Genomic DNA, 12,266 nt, shown 5'->3' with positions numbered 1-12,266 from the left:
AAACTATATATATTCAAGTGCTTGTAGCATCATGTCTTAGTTTAAACCAAATGTCTTCTTTAGGACGAGTGGTAATGTTCTAATATTTATCTATTTCCTATGTGCAATGTGTTTTGAACTCTATATTGATTGTTTATTTAAGTATATAGACAATTTCACCAATATAATATTTATTCAAATTCTGTTGTAGGTTGAACTTTGCTGATAAACTTCCTCATGTACAATCACTTTGTATACATGGGATTGTCGTTTGAGCCTACATGCACATCTTGCAAGTTGTTGTTGTAGCTGTTGATAATGATTATGAAATGACTTCATCTCTAGCATCATGCTTAAATATATTATTAGGAACACCGTCAATTGAAACTAATGATGTTCATATAACCAGTTGTGACGAACTAAAATGGAAATGGTTAGAAATCCTCCTTTTAAAGAGGTTTGGATGGAAGTGGAAGCACAAAAGCAGTAAAGATTTAAGAAAGTTTGTTATTCTTTGTGGACTATGCCATAAGCTAAAATAAAATGACTCATGCTCTTGATTGTTTTGTGTTATTAGTATTTTAACTATGAAACCCCTTTTAAATGTTGGACTTGAATGGGTTCCAATGGACTATGAAATGGATGTCGTATCTCTTTTTGAAAGTTGGATATTGTAAGCATGGTCCCCATATATAAATACATTCCAGATTAATTTTATGTGAAAAATTTATTTTATTTTTCTAAATCTATAGTAACTAAAGTACAATTTTTAGAGCAGGTTGGTTCCTCTTCTACCAATCGGCAAGTCCTGTTGGAGTCATCAAAGACTTATTTGGATAAAGGTAATTGGGAGGATTATATGCACTACGACAAAAAGATATAAATAACATTTTGAATTGAGTGTTGAAGCCACTTTCAAAGTTAGTATCAGTGTGCGGGCCTTACCATAGAATGTTAGGAGCTTATAATCTGGTGACACATGTTGTTGAAATATTTGATTTATCATTCTAATAATTTAACTCTGGTTTTCTTAGGCAACTATCTATAAACAAAAAGTACTAAATATTAATGAAAGACAAATTGGAGTGGAACATCCTGATACAATGAAAAGTTACGGAAATATCCATGTTAATGCTGCTATTGCTCATATTATTAGGAGTCCAGTTCCGTTTTATTAGGAATCCTCCTTATTATTTAACAGTACAATGTTTGTATTATTTTGTATTAGTTGTACTATACAATCATTATTATAATCATTATATTTTTTTTACAATTAAAACAAATCAAAGTAAATATCTTTAAAATAATCTATGAAACTAAACACAGAAAAAAAAACTATTGTTTATAAATTATTTATGTTACAAATATTTTTATTTTAAAAATATTTTTAATTTAAGCAATAATATTTTTTAAGAAAGCAAAAAGAATATATATATATATATATATATATATATATATATATATATATATATATATATATATTTATAAATAATGTCATTATTTCACAATGTAAATAAGAGAAATATATGTTTCTTATGATTTATTGAAAAATATTTTTAAATAAATCATTGACTCTTAAACATATATTTTTTGTAAACAGGAATAATTGATCCAAATATTTTTATAACTAATGTCAAAATAAAAATAATATTTATATACGGGAAATTATACCGTTGATCCAACTATTTTTATATAAGAAAAAATTATATTTATGATTCAAATATGAATAAAAATATATCTTTTTTTAAACAATAATAAACTATTTTGGTTAAATAATTTTGTTTTATTTTTATTTCATCTTTATTGAATTTTATAAAATAATGCGTGTATTATACGGGTATCTATGCGAACACACAGATTTATAATAAAAATATAAAGCATCAAATCGGTTAAAACTAAAAAAGTATAATATATCATAAAATGAATAATTTTATAATTTTTATATGAAAATAATAAAATTAAAATTATGATCATGTTAGAAGTAAAAAATCTACATGCGATTGTATGAAAATTTATTAGTATGAGTATCTTCGTTGTTATAACTGATTTGATTGTAGCTAGGGACATTTTAAATAATCAGGTTAAATATAAACACAATTTTAGTATGGAAGTAACATTATAAGTAGGTTAAAGAATCTACACATCAGAATATTAATTTATTATTTATATTTTTTTTTTGCAAAATATTTTTTTTATCATTTTTTTAAAGAATATTTTGATAATAACAATAGAATATTTTTTTTGTTTGACTTGTATTTATCATGTGAATCGCATATATATGGTCTGTTTGATAAAAATTGCGGTTGATGATAAGCTAGCTGATAACTTATAGCTTATGACTGATAGCTTATAGCTTATAGTCGATGGTTGAGACTGATAGCTGATAAGCTGATTTGAGTGTTTGCTAAAATTAGCGGTTCAACTAACTTATAAATATAAAATGACATAAAAGTTATTTAATAAATATTTATTTTATTTTAAATTAAAATAAATTATAAAGGATAAAAATGAATTTTTGTTAAAATAATAAAGATGAAAAAGGAAGAAGAAATAATAATCTATAAACTAGTAAAATAAACTATAAATTTATGATAAAAATGTCGTCACCATACAGGTCTAAATTATGATATGAACTTATAAGCTATAAGTTCGAAATTGTGTCTTACCAAACAGAATCACACATACAAGATATTATTAAGTAGAAATTCTACAATTTTAAAATTTTGCTTTGATTTTTGAGAATGACGAAATTTTCAGAGACAAGGCATTATTTTTTTCTTCATATTTGTCAATCCACCGGAACTCATCTATTTATAAAATATAGAATTTATACATAATGATATATTGATGTTAGATATCAAACTTGGCAAGAAAACTGTTTTAGAATTAGGTTATACATAAGAAAAAAAAGTTTTAGAATTAGGTTATACATAAGAAAAAAAAAGTTTTAGAATTAGGTTATACATAAGAAAAAATAATTTAGAAACAAACAACATATGCATGATACCTAGGGGTGGAAATAGGCTGTGCCGAGCTAGGCTTTGCCAAGCCTAAGTCTGGCCTGTCAAAAAAACTAAAGCCTAAGTCTGGCCTGTAGTCTGTCGTAGGCTTATTTTTTAAGCCTGAGCCTGGCCTTTTTGAAGGTCTGGTTAGCCTGTTAGCCTACATAAAAACCTATTTGTTTTAGGCATATGTAAATAAGCAATTAAAATAATGTTTAAATAGACTAACTAACTAAAAGAACTTATGAAAATGATGTTCATCAGGTGTTTTCATCTTATTTTCACAAGTTCTTCAAGATAACCAAGTTTTATTAATGTATTTTAATTCAAAGTACAAAACATAACATAATAAAAATAAAAAAGTATTCATATTTATTTAAATAGGTCGGCCTGATAGGCTTAAAAGGCTTTTTTTTAGGGCATGAGGCCTAGCCTTTTTAACTAAATAGGCTTATAAAAAAACCTAGGTCTTTTCTATTTAAAAATAATTTGTGGTCTGGCCTGAGCCTATATAGGCTGGCCTGTAGGCCCCTGTTATCGGCCTGGCCTATTTCCACCCCTAATGATACCTAACAAGAAAACCTTGAGGTAGCATTGGTTAGGACATTGGAGAAAACCCATTTGTAATTTCATCTCACATTTTCTATAAAACAACATTTATTATATAAGTGTACTTTAAAACGACATAATTAGTAAGGAAGTATAACATTAAACGACAATACATTTGTGTTTTGAAACGTATACATCTAGAATTATGTTAGAGGTCAATAAAATTTATCTCATAAATAAACTTTAAGGATTAATTAGAAAGGTTAAAGAAATTCTTCTTTAAATTATTATTCAAATAGTATATATGATTTATAAAGTAGGGAGTCAACGCTTTTAAAAAATTGAATAGCAAAAGCTAACTAACTACCTATATCTTTTCATAACAAAAAAACATAATTTTTTTAATGATAAAATAATATATTAAAATTATTATACATAAAAATTCTAACATATAAAAAAACAAAAAGAGAGATTTCAAAAAGCACAAGAATTACTTATAAAATTCGCTAAAAGCGAAAACAACAAAATACAATAAGACACCTTAAACATTAAAATGCAAAATAACTAAACCAATTGCAAAACCATACATCTAAACCATCATTTAACATGGGTACATATTAGATCTCACTTCACCAGAACCATGACCAATAGAAAAAAACTACCAAAAATAAGCCAAAACACTAATCAATTCAAGAACTTCTCCAAAAACACTCTATCCTCTATTGGTTGATGCAGGCAGAGAAAGAACATGAGTTCACCACACACATACAAAGAAACCACTTCTAAACTATAAAGATACTTTTTTCCTCCGCCTCTTTCACATTTGTTAAATAACTGGAAAAAATGTCATTCTGAGCAATCCAAATAAACCAGACAATTGTATGTCAAATCATAGCATAATCATCCTTACTCGTCGATCTATCACAAAGGAGAGAAAAAAATTCAAAAAGGAGCCTAGAGTCACTAGGGATAACAATTTGTCAATCCGACCACTTAAAAGATCCTATACCACAAAGAGAAACTAGATTACATGTGACAAATAAATGAGAAGTTGACTATACATAAAAAAACCATACATATGAAAGAAGGAACCAACAAGGTCAACTATCACCCTCTTTTATGAAAATTATCTATAGATGGGAACATATTCTGTAAAAGCTACTAAAAACACTACCACGTTAGAGGAAGTGAGGGGGGAGAAAGAGAGAGAGAGAGAGAGAGAGAGAGAGAGAGAGAGAGAGAGAGAGAGAGAGAGAGAGAGAGAGAGAGAGAGAGAGAGAGAGAGACCAACAAATCCAAATATGAGGCTGAGTGAAGTTAGTAACAAAAATAAAAACAACAGAAAAATATTAAGGTTTACTTAAGCTTGATAAGTAAAGGCTACAGAGAAAACTAGGGATGTCAATGGGGCGGGGCGGGGACGGGGGATACATTCCCATCACAATCCCCGCCCTCAAATCTATTCTCCATCCCCGCTTCGGATCTCCGCTACGGGGGGATTTTGTCCCCCATCCCCGCGGGTTCCTACGGATCCCCAAGGTTTATAAACATTATTTTTTATTTTAAACCAAATTAATAGTAAAAGGTTCAAAAATTAACCACAAGAAATTTTGAAATTATTCTTTTATGATAAATATATTACTTTAACAATATTTAATCTATAATAGTGAGTGTCATGACCACCAAAATTTCAACTAAAAAAATTGAAATAATCATTTAGATCTTACTCATTTACTAACAATACATATATATTTTAATCTATATGATTAATTATATGAAATGACAAATAAACTTACATAATAATTTAAAATTGTATATTAATTAAGTACATTATGCTATTTTAGGCGGGGCAGGGACTGCACGGGGCGAGGGATATTTACGCCACCCCCGTCCCCGAAATGCCTTCGGGGAGACTTTGTTTCCCATCCCCGTCCCCGCGGGGGGGGGGGGGGGGGGGGGAGGGGGGAATTCCCCGTCTTTGGGCGCCAAACGGGGAATCCCCATGGGGATCCACGCTAACGGAGGCAAGTTGACATCCCTAGAGAAAACATCATTTTTTGCATACTTCCAATTCCACTAATATGTCTCCTAATTTATAGTAACTCCTTAAAGGACATATAAAAAGTTGTCCATCACAGCTTGTTCATGCTCAAAGAAAGATCCTCTCCACCTAAAATCCCGAATAACATTCTCACATACCAGCGCAGCCAAATCCCCCATAGATCCCTCTTGAAGATTGGTGATGGTAAAATTCCTAGGGAACCTAACTTTAATGGGGTGTTTCCATTCCAAGGGTACAACCAACAAGGTCAACTATCACCCTCTTTTATGAAAATTCTCTATAGATGGGAACATATTTTGTAAAAGCTACCAAAAACACTACCACGTTAGAGGAAGTGAGGAGGAGAGAGAGATAGAGAGAGAGAGAGAGACCAACAAATACAAATATGAGGCTGAGTGAAGTTAGTAACAGAAATAAAAACAACAGAAAAATATTAAGGTCTACTTGAGCTTGATAAGTAAAGGCTACAGAGAAAACTAGGGATGTCAATGGGGCGGGGCGGGGACGGGGGATACATTCCCATCACAATCCCCGCCCTTAAATCTATTCCCCATCCCCGCTTCGGATCCCCACTACGGGGGGATTTTGTCCCCCATCCCCGCGGGTTCCTACGAATCCCCATGGTTTATAAACATTATTTTTTATTTTTTATTTTAAACCAAATTAATAGTAAAAGGTTCAAAAATTAACCACAAGAAATTTGAAATTATTCCTTTATGATAAATATATTATTTTAACATTATTTAATCTATAATAGTGAGTGTCATGACCACCAAAATTTCAACTAAAAAAATTGAAATTATCATTTAGATCTTACTCATTTACTAACAATACATATTTATTTTAATCTATATGATTAATTATATGAAATGACAAATAAACTTACATAATAATTTAAAATTGTATATTAATTAAGTACATTATGCTATTTTAGGTGGGGCAGGGACTGCACGGGGCGGGGGATATTTACGCCACCCCCGTCCCCGAAATGCCTTCGGGGAGACTTTGTTTCCCATCCCCGTCCCAGCGGGGGGGGGGGGGGGGAATTCCCCGTCTTTGGAGCCCCAAACAGGGAATCCCCATGGGGATCCCCGCTAACGGAGGCAAGTTGACATCCCTAGAGAAAACATCATTTTTAGCATACTTCCAATTCCACTAATATGTCTCCTAATTTATAGTAACTCCTTAAAGGACATATAAAAAGTTGTCCATCACAGCTTGTTCATGCTCAAAGAAAGATCCTCTCCACCTAAAATTCTGAATAACATTCTCACATACCAACGCAGCCAAATCCCCCATAGATCCCTCTTTAAGATTGGTGATGGTAAAATTCCTAGGGAACCTAACTTTAAGGGGGTGTTTCCAATCCAAGGGTACAACCAAAACTAAGTCTGAAGACCTGACCCCACTCTCTTAAAGATACCACTCACAAATCAATCAGAGGGACTGCCCTCTTTGAACTCAAGAAGGCACACATATTTCTACCAAGAGGGTGAATATCAGAAACCAGAATCTCTACCACTTTTTAAATAAGAAACAACTAGATATCCATATCTAGATTTTAAGATATCAACCCAAAGTCCATAAGCACCAGAGATCAACCTCCACCTTCAATTGACTAAAAGGACTAGATAAACCAAACAAATATCTCTAACCCCAAGCCACCATTACTCTTTGGCCTACAAACCTTAAACCAACTAACCTATGATATCTTAGAAATAGGTAAAATCACAACATTATACCTTAAATCTCAACAACAACAACAACAACAATAACAAAATTACAACAACAATATTATTGGTACAATCATGAAGAAAGTTTTACATATCAGATACATGATGAGAGAGTAAAAAAATATGTTGGTTTGAGATTCGAGTTTCCCTATTCGAGCTTCCTTCTTCTATTGTTTACTTCTTTCAATTTGGAGAAGATGAATAATGGTATTTCGGTTTGTTATGCGGAGAAGATGAAGAATGGTGTTTCGTTCGTCAGGGGAGAAGATGGAGAATTTTGTTTCATTTGTTTGATGAAGAAGATGAAGAATGGAACATTTGTTCGTTCGCTAAGACACACAAAGTTTATAGGAGTTAGAAAAGTGAATGAGAATTAACGTTTTGATGTTGGAGTATAATATTGTTTGGAGTTTATATCTCAGTTGGTAGCAAACTCTGAGGTAAAAGCTGATTTCCATTTTAATTAAATAAAATAATGAGCAACATTTCACGCTAGTTGATAAAACAATCTCGAGAATAGGTGATTTATATTATAATTAAAAATTCAAATAAAATAAGCGTGTCATTTTGATTTTAAATAAAACACGAAATTAAGCTGATAATCGAAGGTTTAACTCTAAACTATATTTTTAGTCGGTTTACAAATGACGTATTTTAGAAAATTTTATTTCAATTAATTGACCGAAGTGAAAATTTTATCATAGAGTATATTATTTTGAGTAGTGCTTATTCAACACAAATGGTTAATACAGACTGAGTTACTAGGTATGATTATGATATACTCCTGCCAAAAGAGGAAGGCATGTAGGAGGATGAAGATCACTTATTAGGAACATTAATCCTTAGTTCAACTTTGAAGACAAAGTTCTTAGTGAAGAGGAAGGCAATGATGCAGTCACCAAGGTACAGGTAGAGCGAGATGATTTCATTGGACCTACTGGCTCAATTCCAATCCACTAGAGTCAAAACTAGGCCAGCTTGGGCCACAGATTATTGATTTTATGCAGAATAAAGCATAGCCCAACATTAAACAAATTACAATAGCTTTACTAGAAGCTTCTAGATTAGATCACATGTTGGATCATTTACAAATTCTGTTAAAAGAGAATGAAAAGAATAAAACAAAACACAAGCTACAAAGGAAAAGTGACAAATACTTCTGCATAACTAGGCCAACAGCCTTACAAAAATCACTTTTTCAAATCATTCTTCATTGCATAAAATAGACATTTCATCCAAATAACTCCCACATGAAGTCTCTATCTTTGGAGGCTTTCCCTTCAGTAGCTCAATTAATTTTTTTGCCACTGAAATGTCATCTATTGGATTAGTGAATCCCATAAACTTTATCAATTTTAGTTGCTTCAATTCTATATATTTAGTTTCTTGCTTTAAGCCTGAATTGGACTGTGGAGCTGAATAGCTTTTTGAATCAATCTGCATCCAATCAAGTGATAGAAATGTCAACAACAAAAAAAATCAATAATGTTAAACCAAAACAAGAACATAAATTATTATTAAGTATATGAATCCTACCATTACAAAAAGTTTCTCCAAAGCAGGACATAATTTCAAGAAGGAAACTAAGGCACTGATGCTGTTTTTATTTTCATGGTTTTCAATCCACCATAGCTCTTTTAATCTATAAAATATAAAACTTCCACTTAAAGGAGAAATTGATGGCCATATTAGTACCTGCATCAGATACAAGATTGACACTCACACGTTAATACCGATAATTAAACAAAAAAATATATAAGTACATATGTCGGTGTCGTGTCTGAACCAGACACACAACTTCGATATGAAATGTCTGTGCTAGATATATAATGAGGAAAGTTATAGGGAGCATACCTCAAAAGTCCATTGATATAAAGTAAGAATTTCAGAATTCTTAATAGTTAATAGTGTTTCATCAAAATCTTGAGCCTTCAAGTCACTGCAGCTTAGGCCTTGTCTGAAGTCAAGGTTGGCATGACTTAAGTTGAAATGAGATTCTGGCCAAATCCGAGGAAGAGGTCCGCGGTATCGAAATGATTTAAGTTTAGAAGTTCTAAGATGAAGAGACTTCAACTGCAAGCAATCTAAGATAGTTAACTTATGAAGCTTGGTTTCTGACCCAATGAATAAAGATTGCAATCCACAGCAATCAGTGATCATTAAGCTCTCAAGATGCTCCAAATTCGAAACTATGGAAGAAGCTACCTCACTTGTCAAATAGTTTAATGATTTCAAAGTGAGATTTTTGATTAAGAAAGTTGAAGGAGGAACAGGATTATAGGTGAAGTGTTGCTTATTGAGATTGAACTCTAGTTCATATTCTCTTTCAAGTTTTTGGTTCCCGAAAGAGAAATCAAGAAGAAGCTTACTATTAGTCGCAATAGTTGCAAAGAGTGTATTGTAATCACCAAATTGAAATTGAAGCTTGCGCGGTCGCTTTAATGGATCAAACTCGTCAAAATCGGTTAGAAAATGAGCAACGGCAGTAGTGATATCTTGTATAGTTCCATGTTTAACAAGAATTTGGTTCCATAAGTTTCTCCATCTAGTAGATATGAGACTGGTTTGAAGTGAATATTCATTTGGTAGAAAAGAGACTATGCAGCCAAGAATTTCATCTGGCAAATTGGTAAAAACATCTTCTACAATTTCTTTCATTGAACCTTAATGTTTAAGAGAGAAAAAAACAATGAAGATTGAAAATTGATGTTGATATACTGTGTAATGGATATTATATTTATACACGTATTGCACATTCCAGTGTATATCTGTTGGTTTTGGTTTGAATTCAATTCTATATAGTATGGACTATGACCCAACTCTATTTTACTTTATTTGCTTATATCAATATGATATTTGATGAGTCGACGGAGTATATGTTTGGACAAGATATTAACTACAAGGACATATGGTTGAATATTTGTTTGATTCAATTGTCTACATTATTACACAATCTATGAACACTTTAGTCGCCACAAAATTTATTTTAAAAATAAATATAAGAGCAATCAATCATCCGTTGACACCAATTATAATTCTTAAGTTTTATATTAAATTTTAATTTTTAATAGGAATGAATGAAATAGTCATTAAAGAGTCAGACACATGGTCCAAGATGCTAAGTCATCAACCACAATCAAATCAAACGGCTCCCTGCGATGCACACTTGATCAAGCAGAAAAAGTTTTAACCGTTTATCATATATAAGATTTGTCACACGTCATAATACACATTATCTCATTCTCACTCTTACAAGTTCTTCCATTGTTATTTCACTAACTTAGACATTTTCACCAGAAAAAATTAAAAAATTCGTCAAAGAAACACATGTTTTCACCCTTCACCCGCCAATAACTCTTAACGTTAACCTAAAATTATGTAATTTATATTACAAGGATAAACCTAATTTTTTTTTATATTTGCCTGTCAAATACCGTATATGTGTTTTACGCTAATTCCTACATATAAAACAATGAATGAGATAATTGACTTAAAGCATTAGTTGCCCTATTTGAATTGATTTCTTACTTGCAATTATTTTAATCTTTTGATGTTTCAATTTTGGTACAAAAGACTTTCCTTGATAGCCATGTGAAAATCAAATAAAGCCAACCAAATTAACATCACAGAATGGTCAAGAAAACTAGATGTGTACAAAATTATCTCTTTTAAGTTGTATTTTTATTTTAATATTTTATAAATTGTTGGATAACATCCTAATTCTAATGTATATGTCTTTAAAATATGATGCAAATAAATTTAACTTAATTCCTAAACGACTAACTATATCTCAACTAAATTATTTGGTGTTGGCTCTTGTTAACTTGTATACTAAAAATACATGTAGAAAATAATAAATTTAGAGTTGGTTTGACTTTAGTTTATGTATTATGGACCAGTTTGATTTAGTGTTAAAAAATAATTTTTTTTAATTTTTAAATAGAGTTTCTAGAGGCACAGTTTCTGTCTATTTTAGTCAAATAGAGTTTCTCTCTTTTTAATTGTTGACATATGTTTTGTCTGTTCTTTGCTTCTTTGGTTTTTCTTTTTTATTTGAATGTTTGAATATTTCTGGTCCTTTTAATTTCTGGTCCTATATATTTGTCATTTAAAAAATGTTAAAAAATTTAAAAATATTAATTTTAAACTTTTTAAACAATAAAATATATTTTTTAACAAAAATATTAATTTTAATTAATATTTTTATTTTTTCATCAATTTCATATTATTCTGCTTGATGTAACTCTAATTCCAAATGCAAAAATTGCTAGTAGTGATCCCTTTAAAAAAATACTTAACCTATGTGACTTGTTTTGTTGCTCTTGACTTGTTTTTGATTAATGATATTCAACTTAACATTTTTGTTTTTGGTGGAAGATGGTTTCCTCTTGACTTGGTCCTAAAGAACCTCTCAAATATGGCAAACTAATCTTCTTGTGCCATGTGGTCAGTCTAAGAGAATGGTTCATACACACGTGGTATCATGAAAACATGTCACGAGCATGCTTGTTGGATAATATAATTTATTTTCATTAATTGACTAATAAGTTTGTACATATTTAAATTTTTATAATATGATTAGAAATATGTGAATAAACCAAATGATTGATAGCTATAAGATTTTGCATAAGTAGTATACTTTTTCATTAGGCACTTTATCTAACCAAAGTTTAATATTCAACAAATTTCTATCTTTATCCTTTATGTAGTGTAAGAGTTGTAGTAAGAAAATATTTTAGTTGTTCACATGAAGAAATTGGAAAGAGTTTGAGGATCCTTTTTGTACAGTTTCATGAACCATCTGAAAATCTATATTAAGATGCATAGATCTTTCATGAAATACTAAATTGGATGCTATGTGGGTTGTACTCTAGTTATCACAGTAAATGTTGTGAATTCAATGCCACGAACAAAGTATAAAATAAGGGATGAATAAAGGAT

General features: G+C 30.7%; 1 protein-coding gene across 1 annotated transcript; it reads right to left on the bottom strand.

The window, feature by feature from the left end:
• Window positions 1-7,939: 7,939 nt before the first annotated feature.
• LOC131645856 (F-box protein At2g39490-like) lies at window positions 7,940-10,100 on the bottom strand. Its single transcript, XM_058916054.1, has 3 exons — window positions 9,180-10,100; window positions 8,862-9,020; window positions 7,940-8,762 (listed from the first exon to the last, which is right to left on the bottom strand). The coding sequence occupies exons 1-3, from the start codon at window positions 9,981-9,983 to the stop codon at window positions 8,529-8,531; spliced, it is 1,197 nt and encodes a 398-aa protein (XP_058772037.1). The 5' UTR covers window positions 9,984-10,100; the 3' UTR covers window positions 7,940-8,528.
• Window positions 10,101-12,266: the final 2,166 nt, after the last annotated feature.

The sequence above is a fragment of the Vicia villosa genome, linkage group LG2 (genome assembly GCF_029867415.1).
Source record: "Vicia villosa cultivar HV-30 ecotype Madison, WI linkage group LG2, Vvil1.0, whole genome shotgun sequence".
Lineage (NCBI taxonomy): Eukaryota > Viridiplantae > Streptophyta > Magnoliopsida > Fabales > Fabaceae > Vicia > Vicia villosa.
Note: the sequence above shows the minus strand (reverse complement) of the source record. Positions and strands in the feature narration are given on the sequence as shown.

What these genes read in the sequence shown, in the direction of transcription:
- LOC131645856 (XM_058916054.1), bottom strand. Translation starts at nt 9,983, where the DNA reads ATGAAAGAAATTGTAGAAGATGTTTTTACCAATTTGCCAGATGAAATT. An exon ending in TATATCAATGGACTTTTGAG is followed by an intron (nt 9,021 to 9,179) that starts GTATGCTCCCTA and finishes TATCTGATGCAG; the next exon opens with GTACTAATATGGCCATCAAT. An exon ending in TGGAGAAACTTTTTGTAATG is followed by an intron (nt 8,763 to 8,861) that starts GTAGGATTCATA and finishes GATTGGATGCAG; the next exon opens with ATTGATTCAAAAAGCTATTC.